This window comes from Monodon monoceros, unplaced genomic scaffold, assembly GCF_005190385.1.
Source record: "Monodon monoceros isolate NGI ecotype Baffin Bay Population unplaced genomic scaffold, NGI_Narwhal_1 Super_Scaffold_19, whole genome shotgun sequence".
Taxonomy (NCBI): Eukaryota; Metazoa; Chordata; class Mammalia; order Artiodactyla; family Monodontidae; genus Monodon; species Monodon monoceros.
The window spans coordinates 28,696,720-28,716,803 of NW_021703775.1; the positions used below are offsets into that span (position 1 = coordinate 28,696,720).

General features: G+C 46.2%; 1 protein-coding gene across 2 annotated transcripts in view; it reads right to left on the reverse strand.

Moving 5' to 3' along the window:
* Positions 1-3,257: 3,257 nt before the first annotated feature.
* ATP6V1B1 (ATPase H+ transporting V1 subunit B1) overlaps positions 3,258-20,084 on the reverse strand; it is a 28,171-nt gene continuing 11,344 nt past the window's right edge. Inside the window, exons 3-14 of one of the 2 annotated variants that reach the window (XM_029232714.1) lie at positions 11,648-11,746; positions 11,339-11,439; positions 10,676-10,753; positions 9,659-9,798; positions 8,616-8,717; positions 8,001-8,098; positions 6,892-7,015; positions 6,595-6,745; positions 6,273-6,355; positions 5,306-5,410; positions 4,978-5,107; positions 3,258-4,887 (exon numbers count right to left, since the gene is read on the reverse strand). In XM_029232714.1, coding sequence (XP_029088547.1) covers positions 4,724-4,887; positions 4,978-5,107; positions 5,306-5,410; positions 6,273-6,355; positions 6,595-6,745; positions 6,892-7,015; positions 8,001-8,098; positions 8,616-8,717; positions 9,659-9,798; positions 10,676-10,753; positions 11,339-11,439; positions 11,648-11,736 — 1,365 coding nt within the window. In that variant the 5' untranslated portion in view covers positions 11,737-11,746 and the 3' untranslated portion in view covers positions 3,258-4,723. The remainder of the gene's footprint in view (positions 4,888-4,977; positions 5,108-5,305; positions 5,411-6,272; positions 6,356-6,594; positions 6,746-6,891; positions 7,016-8,000; positions 8,099-8,615; positions 8,718-9,658; positions 9,799-10,675; positions 10,754-11,338; positions 11,440-11,647; positions 11,747-20,084) is intronic. The other variant, XM_029232713.1, reaches the window with a different exon arrangement.

The following is a 20,084-nucleotide window of genomic DNA, read 5'->3' on the forward strand; positions in this document are numbered from 1 at the left end:
AAAAAAACCCTCACATTAATGGTCAATCAAGTTTTGGTCTTTGTTGCTGCGCGCGGGCTTTTCTCTGCGAAAGGGGGCTACTCTTCGTTGCCATGTGCGGGCTTCTCATTGAGGTGGCTTCTCTTGTTGCAGAGCATGGGCTCTAGGCGCGTGGGCTTCAGTAGTTGTGGCACGCGGGCTTAGTAGTTGTGGCTTGCGTGCTCTAGAGCGCAGGCTCAGTAGTTGTGGCGCACGGGCTTAGTTGCTCTGGGGCATGTGGCATCTTCCCGGACCAGGGATCAAACCCATGTCCCCTGCCACCAGGGAAGCCCCTGGTCAATTGAGATTTTATGAAAGTGCCAAGATAATTCAGTGGGGGCAAGAATAGTCTTTTCAACAAATGGTGCTGGGACAACTGAATATCCACACGCAAAAGAGTGAAGCTGGACCTCACTTCGTATCATAACAAAAATTAACTCAAAATGAAGGAAGATCTAAATGTGAGAGCTAAAATCATAGAACTCTTAGAAAAAAAAATCGTAAGTGTAAAGCTTTGTGACCTTGGATTAGGCAATGTGTTCTTAGATATGACATCGAAAGAAACAAACAAACTGGACATTATTGAAATTAAAATCCTTTGTGCTTCAAAAGATACCATCAAAAAAGTGAAAGGACAACCTACAGAATGAGAGAAAATATTTACAAATTACTGATTAAGGACTTGTGTCTAGAAAATATAAAAAACTCTTACATTCAACAATAAAAAAGACAATCTAATTTTAAAATGGGCAAGGGATCTGAACAGACATTTCTCCAAAGAAAATATACAAATGGCCAATAAGCACATGAAAAGATAATATGCTCAATATCATTTGTCATCAGGGAAATGCAAATCAAAACCAAAAATGAGATATCATTTCACACCCCCTAGATAGCTATTAATCAAAAAGACACAATAGGGCTTCCCTGGTGGCGCAGTGGTTGAGAGTCCGCCTGCCGATGCAGGGGACACGGGTTCGTGCCCCGGTCCAGGAAGCTCCCACATGCCGCGGAGCGGCTAGGCCCGTGAGCCATGGCCGCTGAGCCTGCGCGTCCGGAGCCTGTGCTCCGCGACGGGAGAGGCCACAACAGTGAGAGGCCCGTGTACCGCAAAAAAAAAAAAAAAAAAAAAAAAGACACAATAACTGTACAGCTACATGCAAGAGAATCAAACTGGACTCACACCATATAAAAAAATAAACTCAAAATGGGTTAAAGCCTTAAATGTAAGACCTGAAACCATGAAACTCCTAGAGAAAACAGGCAGTATGCTCTCTGCTGTCGGCTTTAGCAATATTCTACTCAGGCAAGGGACACAAAAGCAAAAATAAACAAATTGGGTCTACATCAAACTAAAAAGATTAACACAATGAAGGAAACTATTAACAAAATGAAAAGACTGCCTTGAATGGAAGAAGATATTTGCAAATGATAAATCTGATAAGGAGTTAATATCCAAAATACACAAAGAGGGACTTCCCTGGTGGTCCAGTGGTTAAGAATCCGCCTTCCAATGCAGGAGACGCGGGTTCGATCCCTGGTTGGAGAACTAAGATCCCACATGCCACAACTAGAGGGCCTGCGCGGCGCAGTGAAGACCCAGTGCAGCCAAAAAAAAACCCCGAAAACCAAAAACAAAAACAAAATACACAAAGAACTCATTCAACTCAACATCAAAAAAACAAACAACCCAATTGAAAAATGGGCTGAATAGCTGAATAGACATTTTCCCCTGATTAAAAAATGGTAGAGGACCTGAACAGATATTTTTCCAAAGAGTACAGATGGCCAAGAGACACATGAAAAGATGTTCACATCACTAATTATCAGGGAAATGGAAATCAAAACCACAATGAGATATCACCTCACACCTGTCAGAATGGCTAATTTCAAAAAGACAACAAATAACAAGTATTGGCAAGGAGATGGAGAAAAAGGAACCCTCGTGTGCTGTCGGTGGCAATGTAAATTGGTGCAGTCATTATGGAAAACAGTACAGAGATTCCTCAGGACATTAAAAATAGAACTACCAGGGCTTCCCTGGTGGCACAGTGGTTGAGAATCTGCCTGCTAATGCAGGGGACACGGGTTCGAGCTCTGGTCTGGGAGGATCCCACATGCCACGGAGCAACTAGGCCCGTGAGCCACAACTACTGAGCCTGTGCGTCTGGAGCCTGTGCTCCGCAACAAGAGAGGCCGCGATAGTGAGAGGCCCGCGCACCGCGATGAAGAGTGGCCCCCGCTTGCCACAACTAGAGAAAGCCCTCGCACAGAAACGAAGAACCAACACAGCAAAAATAAATTAATTAATTAATAAACTCCTACCCCCAACATCTTCTTTAAAAAAAAAAAAAATAGAACTACCATACGATCCAACAATTCTGCATCTGGGTATTTCTCTGAAGAAAACAATAACCCTAATTCAAAAAGATACATGCACCCTTATGTCCACTGCAGCATTATTTACAGTTGCCAAGACATGGAAGCAAACTAAGTGTCCATTGATGGATGAATGGATCAAGATGATGTGGTATATACATATATACACACAATGGAATATTACTCAGCTATAAAAAGAAAGAAGCCTTGCCATTTGCAACAACATGGATGGATCTAGAAGGTATTATGCTAAGTGAAATGTCAGACAGAGAAAGACAAACACTGTATGATTTCACTTACATATGAAATCTAAAACAACCCCCACAAGAAAACAGAAACAGACTCATAGATACAGAAAACAAACTGGTGGTTGCTGGAGGGGAGTAGGGGAAGATGAGTGAAATAGGTGAGGGAGATAAAAAGGTACAAACTTCCAGATAAAATAAGTAAGTCACAGGAATGTAATGTACAGCATAGGAAATTAGTCAATAATATTGTAACAACTTTGCATGGTGACAGACAGTAATCAGACTTTTGTGATGATCATTTTGTAATGTATAAAAATATCGAGTCGCTGGGTTGTACACTTGAAACTAATATTGGAAGTTGATCATACTTCAATTTTAAAAAGGGGGAAAAAGATAAGTGTGCTTGAGGATGTAGAGAAATTGGAACCCTCTTGCATTGTTGGGGAAGGTAACATGGTGCAGCCACTTTGGGAAGTAGCTTTGCAGTCTGGCAGTTCCACAAATGGTTAAACAGGGAGTCACCATCTGACACCCAGTTATTTCACTCCTAGGTATGTACGCAATAGAAATAAAAACATACATCCACACAAAAACTTGTACATGATTGTTCATAGCAGCATTATTTATGACAGTGAAAAGTTGCTTCAACCACATGTCCATATACTGATGAAGAGATAAAAGGTGTATCCATACTGTGTAATATTATTTAGCAATAAAAAGGAAAGAAGTACTGACACAGGCTACAACATGGATGAACCTTTAAAATATTACACTAAGTGAAAGAAGCCAGACACAAAAGACCACATGTTGTATGATTCCATTTATATGAGTTGACCAGCGTAGGCAAAGCTACAGAGATAGAAAGATTAACGATTGTCTCGGCCTGGGGAGGGGGCAGAATTGTGGTTTGAGAAGTGATAACTTGGGGTACAGGGTTTCTTTTTAAGGTAATGAAAATGTTCTAAAATTGATTGTGGTGATGATTGCACAACTCTGTGAATATACTAAAAGTTGTTGAATTGTACAATTATAAATAGGTGAACTGTATGGTACGTGAATCACATCTCAATAAAGCTGTTATTAAGTCAAAACAACCCTATGTCCTGTGGACACCCAAAAGCTTTCCCTAAAATGGCTGTAAATTGTCTTGGGGATGGGAATTTTATTCTCAAGTCCTCCTTTGGTGTCAGCTCTTGATCCAAGAATTCTGGCCTGGTTCCATAACACATTGACCCAGAAACGGAACTCAGCCTTTTGCTGAAGTTCTATCTTCCCAACCTGCCCTACCTCTTAGGAAGCATCCATGACTTCATCGTAGGTGGGGCAGAGGAGACAGGAAGGGATGGCATTACAGAAGAGCAGGCAGCTTTGAAAGGAACATCAGGTATCTTGGTTTCTAGGAAGCTCTTCGCCCATTTCTTAACTGGGGGGCCTTTCCTCAGCCTTTGCACACTGCCCCCACTGTTCCTCAGGCCATCTTCCCAGCAACTCCCCTCCCTATCTGGAGCAAACCAAATTCCTTCCTAGCATCTCTTAGGCAGAGCTGTTTAGAATCAGACACATCTTTTGTGGCCTTGAGATTGTCCTTTCTATGGCCCATGAGCTCACATTGCACCCAAGAAATTTATCAAGATATTTTTTAACAAAGATAAATATCTCCCTAAGAAGAATTCTGTTGTCACCTGTTAAGACACTAATGTAGCCTTTTTTTTTTTTAAGGTGGAGAGAATAGTTTAGTGAACTTCATGTACCCCCGCAGCTCCAACAATTATCAGTGTTTTGCCAATCTTGTATTTACATGAGATAAATTCTTGGAAGAGGGCAGTGGTACTTTTAAAATACAAATGCTCCTATCAGAACAAGACAGAGAATATAGGCTTAACCACCTTCTGTTTCCCATGTCGGGGAATCCAGGGAGAGGACTGGAGCGTAGGAGCCCCCCATAACCTGTAGGGGACTGAGGGTGGGCATGGAACGATGGGTTAAGGTGTGCGGACCAAGACGATAGGGCGGGGTGTGTAGATCGGGCGGCGAGAGCGGTGCCAGGACCTGGCTCCGGGGCCAGGCTTCCCGCGCGGCTAAAGCGCCGTGTCGGGCTCGGGGTCCGGCGGCGCCCCCTCGCGGGAGTAGAATTCATCGATAATGTTCTGCGGGATGCGCTTCAGCATCTCCTTGGGGAAGATGCGCAACAGCTTCCACCCCAGGTCCAAAGACTCGAACACCGAGCGTTTCTCGTAGGGACCTAGGGACAGAGCAGGAGTGTTAAGGGTGTGTGCGCGTGTGGGTGTCGGACCAAGGGGGTTGCTGCCTGAACGCCCCCAACGCGCCTCACCCTGGTTGATGAAGTTCTTCTCAAATTTCTGCAGGAATTCCAGGTAGAGCAGGTCCTCGGAAAGGAGCGCCTCCTCCCCCACCACTGCCTTCATGGCCTGCACGTCCTTCCCGACGGCGTAGCAGGCATACTGGTGAAGCGGGGAGGGGGTCAGCGGTCACGGCAGGCTTACCGCAGGAGCCCCGTGCGTGTTCCCCCATGTGACTGTGCGGGGACCCCCAAAAGGGGAGGAATTTTTTTTCTTCCAGGAGAAAAGTTCGTGGTCCAGCTAGGGCTCCAATCTCCAGCTTCTGAAACTTCCCCACCAGCCCTTGGGCTCTCTCCTTACCAGCTGGTTGGAGACATCTCCATGGTCCTTTCTCGTCATGCCCTCCCCAATGGCGGACTTCATCAGCCGCGAGAGGGAAGGGAGGACGTTGATGGGGGGGTAGATCTGGGCGGGGGATGGGGGGGCGGGGCGAAGAAGGCGTGTCAGAAGGCAGGGTCCAAACTTTCCCTTCTTTCCCACCTCTACTTGTCTTCCCTCCCCTTGTGGTTCCCAGCAGACTGGTCGTTATTCATCCCACAGAGAAGTCAGCTGGTCACACCCCGCCCTCTATCGCCCACAAATTCTAGGGCTTGGGTATAAAGGTGTCTACATGTGCGCACCTAGACAGGAGAGTGGAGGGGGAAGATGCCATGGCATTAATTCATGAAAGTCTCGCTATTTCAAAACTTCTGATTATTTGGACAAAAGCCAGGTAGAACCTTAATAGTTCATAGTTGCAAAGAAAAACCACCAAACAAAGAGGAAAGAGTAAGGGGGTGGCCTAAGATGGGACAGACACATTTTCTAACCCTTTGGTACATTATTCACCACCTACTTGTGTCAGTTACCTATTGTTTTTGCTCACCAAAGCAAATTACTAGAAAGGAAAGAGAAGTGATATTTATTTTGTATCTACGATCTGCTAGATGCTTTCTGTGGGCCAACTTATTTTATTTTATTCTCCACAATGCAACTGTGTGACATATATTATCATTCCCATTTTATAGATGAGGAAACCTAGGATCAGAGAGATGAAATGATTTTCTCAAGGTCCCACATCCAGGTAGGCTGGATTCCACCCAGACTTGTCTTCTGTCTGGGAACCAAACAGTCTTCATGGGGATTATCTCCTGTTACGGGTTAGCCTTGTCTGGCCCCTCCTCATTCACAGGGAGATGAAGTACAGGGGGTGGTGGGACATTGGTTATTAGTCAGCGTACTTGGAGATGGTGGAGAGAGCAGGAAGTGGGTAAGGAGGGGACAGTACCTGTCTGTTATGAAGCTGTCTGTCCACGTAGATCTGTCCCTCTGTGATGAAGCCCGTCAGGTCTGGAATCGGGTGGGTGATGTCTGCAAGGAAAGGCACTGGTGTCAGTGTAGATCCAGGTCTCCACCCACTCAGGGCCACGTAGGTTGTATTCCCTCATGGGAGTGGGTGATCGGGGGACGCAAGGAAGGGACAGTGTCTACCCTGATGGAGGAACAGGGCTACTGCACACCTATATAACGAAGCATGGGTCCTTTAGGTGTCTGGGTAGGATGGGAGGGCAGGAGGGTTGCAGAGGGTAGTGGGCAGGGAGGCGGCTCACCGTCATTGGGCATGGTGAGGATGGGGACCTGAGTGATGGACCCGCCCCGGCCCTCCACACGGCCTGCCCGCTCGTAGATGGTGGCCAGGTCTGTGTACATGTACCCGGGGAAGCCTCGGCGCCCGGGCACCTCCTCTCTGGCAGCTGAGACCTGCAATGTTCGTGGGCCTTGGGGTAAGAAAGGGAGCAAGAGGCTGACACAAAGGAAGGGGAGTGGGGTCTCAGTGACCATGAGGAAAGGGGTGGGGACAGGCCTGCGTGGGCCAGCTCTGGGCACAGTGACTACAGCCACCTCACCTCCCGCAAGGCCTCTGCGTAGGAACTCATGTCCGTCAGTATGACCAGCACGTGCTTCTCACACTGGTAGGCAAGGAATTCAGCCGTGGTCAGTGCCAGGCGCGGGGTGATGATCCGCTCGATCCTGCAGGTACGGCCAATGTTTAGAGAGCCACGAGGCCCAGGCCTGTGCTCCATTTAGCCCCAGTGCTGAGTGGGTGGTGAACTGGGAAGCTGGTACAGTGCACAGCAGCAGAGGACTGGGTAAGATGAGCCCCAGGCCCCAGCCCCCAGATCCAGGCCATGGTTCCTGGGAGTGGGCCCTCAATCACGTCCTGCTATTCAAGGTAGGAATGAGGACAGAGGCGGGGACAGGCAGGGAGCTGGGTGAGAGAGGGACAGGCAGGGCCAGGAGTGACTGATGACGATGACAGTGTCCCTCGTCCCCCAGGGCACCCGAGCTTGGGTCATCTGGGGCACTCACACACTCTGTGTCCTCGGGGTCCTTTCCTTACTGTTCCTCTCACTATTCCTTGCTGGGCGTGGGTCAGAGGCTGGCCTGCCCTGGCAGCCCCTTCCACTGGGGGCAGTCCAGGCACTCTCAGTCCCCGGGCTCTGTGCCTGTGGTGCTTTTCTCTGGTGACGTCATCTGGGCCTCCTGAACTCTGCTACCTGGTTTGAGTTCCTTCTGAGTACCTTCAGTTCCCAGGACAGTTTATTAGATTTTTTTTTCATCACCTAACCTACAAATTTAAACTCACATCTTCTCAACTTTTAAAATAGCAGTTTCTCTAAGCGAATGGTTTAGGGAAATATCTCTTTAGTGGTGACTTTGTGGAAGTGAGTCTCGGATGAGGGGTCCTGACTTGGGATGGTGGCTGGATGCAGGTTGTGGGCAGGGCGGAGGGGCGACAGGTGGCAGGCGGGCTGTGGCCCAGCTCCCTGTCTCTCCGTGTGCTGCCCCTACCTCTTCCCCAGCCTTGGTGTCCCCATCTCCACAATGAGGGGTTGTTCTCCCAGCTCTGGCCCATGGCTGTAGTTCTGGGATGCCTGAGACTTGGTACTCTGGGTCTTGGAAGGGGACAGGGCCTGCTGCCTAAGGGCAGTATGGGTGCCAGGGGACGGCTCACGTGGGGTCGTTGGCCAAGTTCAGGAAGAGGCAGACATTGCCCATGGTACCGTTCTGCTCGAAGTCGGACTTGAAGAACCTGGCTGTCTCCATGTTCACCTGGACACACAGCAGGGAGGGCTGGAGGCGGGGACCAGGCCTCTTCCCTCTCTTCTCAGTAATGCCTATTGACTGACCTGCTAACGGTCACTGGGGTGAACATGGGGCTTGAGAGGGCAGGGGCTGGGTTTGCTGCCCAGTCCGGGATAGGGTCTCATCAGAGCCCCAGAGAGAGGTTCAGACTTCAGGCTCAGCTCTGCTCAGTGCCACCCCTGCCCCTTACCCTACCCGCTGCTTCCCTGCCAAACTCCCCGTCCCCGCCTTGGGCCCTCTAAGGGCCCCCGGGATCCCAGCTGTCCTGGGCTCATCTTATAGCTGCTGTGGCCTCTGGGCTTCTGTGGGGCACACACTGCCCGCTCCTCCAGTCATGCTCTTGCCTCTCTCACCAGACAGACTCCGACTTTGACGGCTTCTCAAGAAGAAGGATAATGCTTCCCCCATAAGACTGGGTGTGCCAGGGGCCAAGCCTACCTGCCCATAGCTTCCAGAACTTGCCATTCGGCCCAGCCCCTCTTACCCCCATGGCTGCAAAGACGATGGCAAAGTTGTCATCGTGGTAGTCCAGCACGGCCTTTGATTTCTTCACCAGCCCAGCCTGGCGGCAGATCTGGGCAGCGATCTGGGGATGGGAGGAAGGACAGCAGAACCAGAGCTCGAGTCAGCCCTCTGAGCACCACTGAGGAGCACGGACAGGGTAACTCCCAGCCCATCCTGCCGCCAAGGCCTTCGGCGGGAGGGACCCAAGGTCAGCAAGGAAGAAGGGCTGCCCTGGGTCCTACAGCCGCTCTCAGGGGAGGGCTGCCTTATTCTGTGGCACCTGAGGACCCAGGGTGCCTGTCATGAGGAGCAGCATGGAAAAACAGTTCCAGAGAGCAGCTGCCTACCACGGGTTAGGGGCAACTTGGCCCTTCAGAGTCCCCTCTGCCCCGCAGCCTGCTAGGGGTATCTCTGGGGTTTGCCCCAGGCCTGCAGCATGTGGAGTTTCCAGTCGTCATGTCCAGATCCAGGATGAGCGTGTGTGTAGGGGGAAGGCAGGGACACTTCTGCCGTCTAATCCCTCTGAGCATTTTGAGGGTGAGCTGGGGCGCATCCAGGAGTAGAGGAGTGGGGGTGGTCGGGGGGGGGATCATCTAGAAACCTTGTCACACCAGCTGCTCTGGGAAGAAATGGGCTGTCCACTCTGGGTAGAGGGGGTAGGGCAGGAAACCTGCACAGGGAGGCTTCAGACGGCCGTGGGGCTGGCCTGAGGTGGGGTTCGCACAGTGCAGGCAAGTAAAGACCGTTGCAAGGACCAGTGGTAGAGCCGTGGGCTCAGCTGTGCAGGACAGTCAACACTGAGGCCACCCGTGGGCTCTCTCATGAGCCAGTGCGAGCCCCACTCACTCAGGATGCAGGCTTGGAGATCCGTCTGGGGGCCCTGAGTCCCTGAGCTGCCAGGACACAGCTGCCGGAGACCCCAGCCTGCTCGGCACAGGAGGCCCCCCTCGCTGGCCCACCAGCCCCGGCCTCTGCTCCATCCCTTCCCCTTGGTCGTGCCCACAGGCCCCTCGAAGTCCTCACCTCATTGTGGGGGAGCCCAGCTGCTGAGAAGATGGGGATCTTCTGGCCACGGGCAATGCTGTTCATGACGTCAATGGGCGAGATGCCCGTCTGAATCATCTCCTCCGGGTAGATGCGGTTGTGGGGGTTGATGGGCTGGCCTGGGAGACGGTGACCATGGACCCTGCTCAAGCGTTCAGGCCTTGCCCGCCCTCCCCCACCCCTGTCCCAGACTCCAGGGCAGCACTGTTTAAAAGAATTTTCTTCCATGATGGAAATGTGCTCTAACTGCGCTGCCCAAAACATAGCCCTGGCCACGTGTGGCTATTGAGCATGCAAAATGAGGGGTTTTTTAAAAAATTAATTTATTTTATTTTTGGCTGTGTTGGGTCTTCCTTGCTGTGAGCGGGCTTCTCCTTGCGGTGGCTTCTCTTGTCGTGGAGCACGGGCTCTAGGCACGCGGGCTTCAGTAGTTGTGGCTCATGGGCTCTAGAGTGCAGGCTCAGTAGTTGTGGCACACGGGCTTAGTTGCTCCGCGGCACGTGGGATCTTTCCGGACCAGGGCTCGAACCCGTGTCCCCTGCATTGGCAGGCGGGTTCTTAACTACTGTGCCACCAGGGAAGCCCCGCCATGTGGCTTTGAAATGAACTTTTATTTCATTTGAATTAGTCTGTATTTCAATAGCCACAGTCCAGTGTTCCCTTGGACGGTGCCACCCAGGCACATTAGGAGTGGCAGGCAGGTGGATGCCAGAAGGCAGGAGAGTGAGGGTCTTGGGCACCTGGGGAACTTTGCACAACGATGATAGCATTTTATAGGAACGGGACATGAAATGCAGCTGGCCCCAGACAGGGCGGCCTTTGCTGCTCTCGTATCTCACCTGACCTGCCTGTTAGTATGACCAGTCCTGGGGGTGAGCCCTGGGCAATGGCCCTGGCCTTTATCTGGGGCAGAATTTCCAAGGGCGAGGTGACAGAAGCAGTGACTGGGGTGGGGAAGGTAGTTGGGGGCTGGGTCCCGAGCCTCCGGCCACTTACCATTGATATCCAGGAAGTCCTCTGCCATGACCACTGGCCCCTTGTCAATGGGTTTGCCAGAGCCATTGAAAACCCGACCTGGGAGTGGGTGAGAGGGGTTGAGTGGTGCTCAGGAACAGCCCTGGGTCTCTCACTGCCACTCACCCTCCACACCACCAGCTCTCACCCAGCCCTCGCGTCCCAATTGCCCCATGTCCCCCTCCCCTCAGCCCTTGGTTACCCCCAGGGAGCTGGCTACAGTGACTGCCTCCTTGGGGGTCTTTCCTCCTCTCCTGGAAACCTTTACAGGCAAGGCCTTGGTCCAGAACAATGACTCTAATGGGGAGTTTTAGGGCTGGAAAGAGAAGAGGGCCAGGTATGGCAGATCTTGGGAGAAAATTAGGGGATGTGCAGTTCGTTCCAGCTTGACCCCAAATAGACAGCTACCTCCTCTGCCTCTAATTTACTGAAGCTGCCTTCCTCATGTATTGAGCACCTGCTGTATGTCAGGCCCTGAGCTGGGGTTGGGGGTCAAAGACAAGGCACAACCTCTGACCTTAAAGGGCTCCCAGGGGTGGCAGACTAGGTAAAGAGGCAACGACAGTGCGGTCTGCTAGGTAAGCACTTGGTCAGGGAAGCTGGACTGGTGGGACAGAGGGACGCCCTCACCCTGCCCATCCCTACCCCTCACCCAGCATGTCCTCCGACACTGGAGTCCGTAGGATGTCCCCTGTGAATTCGCAGGTGGTCTTCTGGGCATCGATCCCAGAGGTCCCTTCAAACACCTACAGGGTAAGAGGTTAGTTAGTCTAATAAGTGGTTTGCTGGGGAGAACGGGGCCTCCCATTCTAGGCTCCCTTTGTGTCCAGCTCCGGGCAAAGCTCTCTCAGGGGAAATAGAACATTTTCTGCCTTTGGAGTTTATAAGATAGTGTGGAAACTTTGTGGATTCATTCATTTATTCAACCACCAACATCTTATTGACACCACTTACCTGAACAATTGCCTTGGTCCCAGCCACCTCAAGCACTTGCCCGTTCCTCTGAGTCCCATTGGGGAGGGTGAAGTTGACGATCTCAGCATACTGGGCAAACTGGCAGGAGGGGAGAGCACCCCAGAGTGTCAGTGAGACCAGAGGTGAAGTCCCTGTCTCCTCCCCAGACTTCCTTGACCCATTCTCAAGCTCCTTTCTCCCATCTTGTGCCCAGATACTCCTGGAAATGAACTTCAGAGACTGGTAAGTGGAAAGCTTAAATTCTGTTTGGGAGGCAGTATACCTGGGTGGGTAGGAGTACCGTCTTCAGAGTTGGAAGACCAGGGTTAGAATTGAAGCTCTGACACTTAGAAGCTGTGTGACCTTGTGGAAGTTACTTAATGTCTCTGAGCCTTACTTTCCTCATCTTTAAAATGGGAATAATACTAACACCTATTTCGTAAGGCTGCTGTGGGGAGGAAATATACGGAAAGTCATTAGCTGGTGCCGGGACCTTGTAACAGCTCAATAAAATGTAGTAGCTGTTATGGCTGTTTAGGTCTCCTGACAGCACCATTGTTTCTGCCCCTGTGGACTAATGGTGAACACACTGGCAAAGTTCTCTCCTCAGCTCCCAGATGTCCCCATCTACCAGTGGCAATCTTTCCCTAGCCATGGGGCTGGGATCAATTCACATGTAGTCCTCACAGGCTTCAGGAAAAAAACGAATCAGGCAATCACTTTGCTTTTGGCTAAGATCAAGTGAAGTATTCATTCTTATCAATGTAGAAAGCATCTGGCCAACATCTGGAATATATAAAGAAATCTTACAACTCAACAATAAAAAGACAAATACCCTATTTTAAAAATGGCAAAGGATCTAAATAAACATTTCTCCAAAGAAGATATACATGCGCCCAATAAGCACATAAATGATCAACTAATTAGTCACTAAAGAAACGCAAAACCACACAATGAGACAGCACTTCACACTCATTAATATGGTCGTACTAAAAAAGACAGATAATAACACGTGTTAAGGTTGTGGAGAAACTGGAATGTTCAGACACTGATGGTGTGAATGTAAAATTGTGTGGTCACTTTGGAAAATAGTCTGGTGGTTTCTCAAAAGGTTAAATATAGAGTTACAATATGACCCAGCAATTCCACTCCCAGGTGTACACCCAAGAGAAAGAGAAACACATGTCCACATAAAAACTTGCATATGAAGGCTCATAGCAGCATTATTCATAATAGGCAAAAAGTGAAAATAACCCAAATGTCCACAAACTGACAAATGGATAGACAAAAGGTGGGATATCCAGGCAGTGGAATACGTCAGCTTTAAAAAGGGATGAAGGGGACTTCCCTGGTGGCGCAGTGGTTAAGAATTCGCCTGCCAATGCAGGGGACACAGCTTTGAGCCCTGGTCCGGGAAGATTCCAGATGCCATGGAGCAACTAAGCCCGTGCGCCACAACTACTGAGCCCGCGTGCCACAACTACTGAGCCCGCTTACCACAACTACTGAAGCCTGTGCGCCTAGAGCCCATGCTCCGCAACAAGAGAAGCCACCGCAGTGAGAAATGAGAAGCCCCCGCACCGCAAGGAAGAGTAGCCCCCACTTGCCGTGACTAGAGAAAGCCCGCGTGCAACACAGCCAAAAATAAATAAATTTAAAAAAAAAAGGGATGAAGTACTGATCCATACTACAACATGGATGAACCTTGAAAACATCATGCTAAGTGAGAGAAGCCAGAAACAACAGGCCACACAGTATATAATTCCATTGATATGAAATGTCCAGACTGGTCAAATCCATAAAACAAAAAGGTTAGTGGTTGCTGGGGACTGGAGGAGGGAGGATTGGTGGTGACAACGAACAGGTTCAGGGTTTCTTTCTGAGGTGATGAAAATGTTCTGGAATCAAGTAGTGGTGATGGTTCCACAACTCTGTGTATAGACTAAAACCCACTGAACTATACACTTGAAAAGAGTGAAGTTTATAGTATACACATTATAACTCAATTTTAAAAACCAATCAGGCTGTCCCTCCAGGACCCCAGGCAGCAAGTGGGTAGGTGGATGTCTGCCCCAAGGGAATCCCCGAGCTCCGCTGTCAGTGTGTGCTTCAGGAACCAAGTTCTAGATGAGGCTATGAGCCAAGCCAAAGAAGCTGGGCTGGGAGAGCAGACGTTCCCAGCTGACACTGGTCCTCAGCTCTGGTCAGCACCAGGAGAGCTAGGCCCTCCACCTGCACCTTCTTCCCAGGGGAGGTCCTGGAGAGAATGCATGGCATCGCCCAGGCTCCCTCACCTTGCTGCCCATCCACCTGGCTTCCTTGATTCACTTCAGGGGTAAGTCATAATCTTAATCCAATAAGAATAAATGTAAAAAAGACTGCATCTCTCCCTGCAATGTTTCTAATATTCTGGGAAATTAAAGTACTCCTCTAAGTTACTCCTTGGACATTAGAAGAAATCAAAACTAAAATCACAGAAGAAACAGAAAATAATGAAAAGGATATCACTTCGAACACATCAGTGTTTTCTGATCATAATCAAAGTAAGTTAGAAATCAATAACAAAAGGATAGAAAAACTTCATACATTTGGAAATTTTGAAATGTTCTAAATATAGAAAAAGTGGGACTTCCCTAGTGGTGCAGTGGTTAAGAATCTGCCTGCCAATGCAGGGGACATGGGTTCGAGCCCTGGTCTGGGAAGATCCCACATGCCGTGGAGCAACTAAGACCATGTGCCACAACTACTGAGCCCGCATGCCACAACTACTGAAGCCCGCGTGCCTAGAGCTTGTGCTCTGCAACAAGAGAAGCCACTGCAGTGAGAAGCCCACGTGCCACAAAGAAGAGTAGCTCCCGCTTGCCGCGACTAGAGAAAGCCCGCGCACAGCAACGAAGACCCAGTGAAGCCAAAAATAAATATAGAAAAACTTATAATCAGATTAGAAAACATTTAGCACTAAACAATAATGAGAAACTATTTTTCAACACACATGTGATGCATTTAAAGCTTTAAATGCTTATATTAGAAAAGAAAAAATGTAGAGGTAGTTTAAATGTATGCAACATGTAAAGTTAGAAAATAGAACAGCATTAAGATTCCAAATAAAATAAAAGAAATAATAAAAGGGCAGAGATCGTTAAAATAGAAACAAATATATAATAGAGATGATCAACAAAGCCAAACTGGTTCTTTGAAAAGACTAATAAAATAGACAAATCTCTGGCATCACTGACTAAAAGACATGAGTAAATAATTGTTGGAATAAAAAAAGTCAAAGCTAGCTATACTAATAATATTTAAAATAATTTTAAAATTATGAATAACTTTATGCAATATATTTCAGAACTTAGATGAATAAATTTCTTGAAAAATACAAATCAAACCAAATCCAATTAAAAACAAAATAGAAAGCCAGGATAGTCCTATAATCTTCAAGATATTGGATAAATAACTTAAAATCTTTCCAGGAAGAAAACACCAGTCCCAGATAATTAGTGAGTTCTAACAATCAAGGAACAAATAATTTGAAACCTACTTAAGCTCTTCAAAAGACTGGAAGAAAAACTCCAGTCTTAATTAATGTTATGAGGCGAGGATAATCTTGATACAAAATAAGATAATAATGGGAAATTTATAGGCAATCTCAATCATGAACATAGATGCAAAAACACTAAGCAAATATTAGCAAACTAAATCCAGCAATGTACCGAAAAAGACCACAAGTTACAAACCAAGTAATAAAAGAAAAAATTTAAAAAACAAAAAATGAAGATAAACACATACACACAAAAGACCAAGTTGGGATTATTCCAGGGATTCAAGGTTAGTCTAACATTAGAAAATCTACTAATAAATTTATCTTATTAATGAATTAAAGGATTAAAAAACATGTTATCTCAACAAGTTTTACAAAAAGTTAAAAAAAAAAACTATGATTGAAAACAAAGAACAAAACTATTCTTTGAAAACAGAATAAAAGGGAAATTCTTTAACCCCAAAAAGTAGCCTCAGAAAACCTACAGAAAATATACTCAATGGTATAAAGTATAAAACAGTCTCTTTAAATTTAGGAGCAAAACAACACTGCCTGCTATCAGCATTCCATTCAGCATTGTACTGGAGGAACTAACCAAAGTAATAAGATGAAGAGAAAACAGAGATTAGAAGAAAACAAAACTATAAAATGGAAAACTCCCAAACCCCAAATCTAATATAGTACCCCCAAAAAACTATAGACTAATTTCTCTTATAAATATAGATGCAGAAATTATAAATAAACTACTGGCCAGTCAAATCAAACAATGTATTAAATAAATAAACATGTATGACCGAATAGGGTTTATTCCAAGCATACAAGCTTAGATCAATCAACCTCTGGGAAATTCTGAAACGGAGTCAACATCTCACAACATCATTTATAATAATAGGGAGTTTGTGAACCTAAAAGAAAAACCCCACAGGATTATGCAAATAGAAATCAAAAGGCTTTTGATATAATTCGGCAGCTGTTTGTAATGCAATTCTATGTGAAACAGGAATGGAAGGTAACTCCTTGAATACTAGCCTATTTACCAAAACCAACATCAACATCCTTCTAAATGGTAAAATGCTAAGCCTATTTTCATTTCCAATAAAATCAGTAATGCACAGAGAGAGATGCCTGTATCACCGTTGTTACATAATGTTGTTTTGGAATTTTTGGTTTATACGATAAGACCAAAAAACGAAATTGAGAAGTATACCAATAAACATAAATAGAGAATGTTCTATTTTTAAAAAAGATAGTGAGGGAAGACCGTATTCTTCAGAAATGTTAAAGAAAGGCTGTAGAGGGCTTCCCCGGTGGTGCAGTGGTTGAGAATCCGCCTGCCAATGCAGGGGACTCGGGTTCGAGCCCTGGTCCGGGAAGATCCCACTTGCTGAGGAGAAACTAAGCCCGTGCTCCACAACTACTGAGCCTGTGCTCTAGAGCCGATGCGCCACAACTACTGAGCCTGCGCTCTAGAGCCCGTGAACCACAGCTACTGAGGCTGTGCACCTAGAGCCTGTGCTCCACAACCAGAGGAGCCACCGCAGTGAGAAGCCCGTGCACTGCAACAAAGAGTAGCCCCCACTCACCACAACGAAGACCCAATGAAGACCCATTTTATAAAATAAATAAAGTTATCAAAAAAAAAAAAAAAGAAAGGCTGTGGAAATATTCCAGGTTATAGGAGGCTAAACAGACATGATGATTAAATGTGATACCAGGCCCTAGACTGGATCCTATACTGGAGGGAGAAAAATGCTATAAAATACTTTATTAGGTCAGCTTATAAATTGGAATATAGATTGTAGATTAAAGTATCAATGTGAATTTCTAAAGTTGATAACTACTGTGGTTGTGTAAGAGAATATCCTTATTCTTCGGAAATACACACTAGAGCTTTGGGCATAACTTACTCTCAAAATATCTAAAAAAAAAAAAAAATAAGCACACACACACACACACACACACGCATATACACTCAGAGCAGTGATAGAACAAATGGGTAGATGGATATTCCTTGTACTATTTTTTTTTTTTTTGCGGTACGCGGGCCTCTCACTGTTGTGGCCTCTCCCGTTGCGGAGCACAGGCTCCGGACGCACAGGCTCAGTGTCCATGGCTCACGGGCCCAGCCACTCCGCGGCATGTGGGATCTTCCCGGACCGGGGCACGAACCCGAGTCCCCCGCATCGGCAGGCGGACTCTCAACCGCTGTGCCACCAGGGAAGCCCCCTTGTACTATTTTTATTTTTGCAACTTTTTATAAATTTGAAATTGTTTCAGTAAAAAGTCAAATTAAAGTATAAATGCCAGCGGGAAAAAGACACGACTCCCTATATCTGCAGATGATATTGTATATCTAAAACCCCTAAGAGGATCTAGTTAAAAACAAAAACAAACGAAAACAACCCCATCCAGGACTAATAAGAGAATTTGGCTGTATACAAGATAAATATATAAAAATCAATCTCAGATTATTTTCCATTGTGTTATTATAAGATAACGAGTATAGTTCCCTGTGTTATAGAGTACATCTTTGTTGCTTATCCATTTTATTTAAGTCGTTTGTACCTGTGAATCCCACACTCCTAATTGATCTCATAATCTGAAAAAATATATATATAGGGCTTCCCTGGTGGCGCAGCGGTTAAGAATCCACCTGCCAGTGCAGGGGACACTGATTCGAGCCTTGGTCCAGGAAGATCCCACATGCCGCGGAGCAACTAAGCCTGTGCGCCACAACTACTGAGCCTGCGCTCTAGAGCCCATGAGCCACAACTACTGAGCCCACGTGCCACAGCTACTGAGGCCCGTGCGCCTAGAGCCTGTGCTCCGCAACAAGAGAAGCCACCGCAATGAGAAGACCGCGCACCACAACAAAGAGTAGCCCCCGCTTACCGCAACTAGAGAAAGCCTGCGTGCAGCAACGAAGACCCAATGCAGCCAAAAATAAATTTATTAAAAGAAAAAAAAGCTTCTCAGTTAAAAAATATATATATATAAAACTGATTCACTTCGCTGTACACCTGAAACTAACATATTGTAAATCAACTATACTTCAATTAAGAAAAGTGTTCCCCCCAAAAGAATCACAGAATATTAAAACGTATCATTAAACAAAGTTTATGCAAAAAGTGAAAGAAAAACAATCGCTATTTTTTTCTATTCCAGCAATCAACGGAAGAGGAAATGGAGAAAAATATTTCATCCACAAGAGGGCCAAAACCCATAAAATATCTGGAAATAAATTTAACAAGAAAGGTACAAGAAAATAATAAACTCTTACTGAAGGACAGAAAACAAGCCCTGAACAAATGGAGAGCACTAGTGCTTTCCAAGACAGAATGACTTACTATCACAAAGATATAAATCCTTTTCAAAAATATATAAATTCAATGCTTTCCCAATGGATTGCTTCTCCTGAAACTTGATAAAATGATCTTAAAATTCATGTAAATGTCTGAGAATATCCAAAAACAGTTATGGAAAAGATCAGGGGTGGAGGACTTGCCTTGTCAGATATTGAAACATGCTCTAAAGCTACTGAGGTCAAGTGGTCAGTGTTGGCATGAGGCAGATGAACGGAGATGTTGGAAGGCTAGAGTCCAGAAACAGATCCCAGATGTTAGGAGACTATTAGAGAACAAATGTGGCATATAAGTTCATAGGGAAAAAGAATTTATTGTACAAATGGTGCTAATACACTGGGTATCTATCCCTATCATAAACACAAATGCATTCCAGGCATATAAAAATTTAAATATAAAACTAAAACAAAATACCAGAAGCTTTTCTTCTTTCCTTTTTTTATGGAATAATCCAGTTAAAAGCTGGATAAGAGAGACATCTTTAAGCAAGATAAGAAATCCAGAAGCCATTAAAAAAAAAATAGAAATCTTTGATAATATAAATATTTGAAATTTCTGTATGGCAAAGATACCATAAACAAAGGTGAACAATAAACAAAGCAAAACGTACAACTCAATGTGTAGGAAACGGTCACAGAGGAGGAAGTGCGATCTCAACTGATAAAAAGATACTCAGCTCCGCTAGTCATCAGGGAAATGCAAATAAAAGCAAGATAGGACTAGTCTTAACCATTAGGCAAAATTACTGGAGAGCACATATTCAGCGCTGGCAAGGATGCTGGGAAGTGGGTCCTCTCATGCATGGCTGGTTGGAATATGAATTACCACAACCTTGCTGGGCAAGCAATTTTGCTCCAAATTGTCAATATCTATTTAAAAATAAATATAAACTTTGAACCAGCAATTCCATTTTGGGGGAATCTATCCTGTAGCAATAAGGGCACCAGTATAAAAAGGATATATATTGCTATACTATTTGTAATAGCAAAACCTGGAAACATGCTGATTGTCTATCAAAAATGGAATACATCATGGTACATCCATACCACAGTATGTCCAAACCATAGTCGCTATCAAAAAGAATGAGTAAAATGTGTATCTACTGACATGGAGAAAATACTCGATACATTTTAAGAGACTAACACCAACGTAAACATCTAACTTGCTTATTTGCCCGTATACAGCAGGATCTTTACATTGGTTATCACACGAGGGTGGGAATAAAGAGGTTAGGGGCAAATAGTTAACTTTGTGTATTTTATTTCACTAGTTACAAAAAGCATGTTTTGTGTGTGCGTGGAATTAAAATGTAAAAAAAAAAAAAAATGGGGGGGGGAATTCCCTGGCGGTCCAGGGGTTAAGACTCCGCGCTCTCTGTGCAGGGGGCCGGGGTTCCATGCCTGGCGGGGAACTAAGATCCGGCAAGCAGCGCAGTGCGACCAAAAAAAAAAAAGGGCGGGGGGGAGTAGGGGAACATGTTCAAGTATAGTGACGTCGTTGTCACCATCACGACTATCATTATATCCCCTGCTGTCCA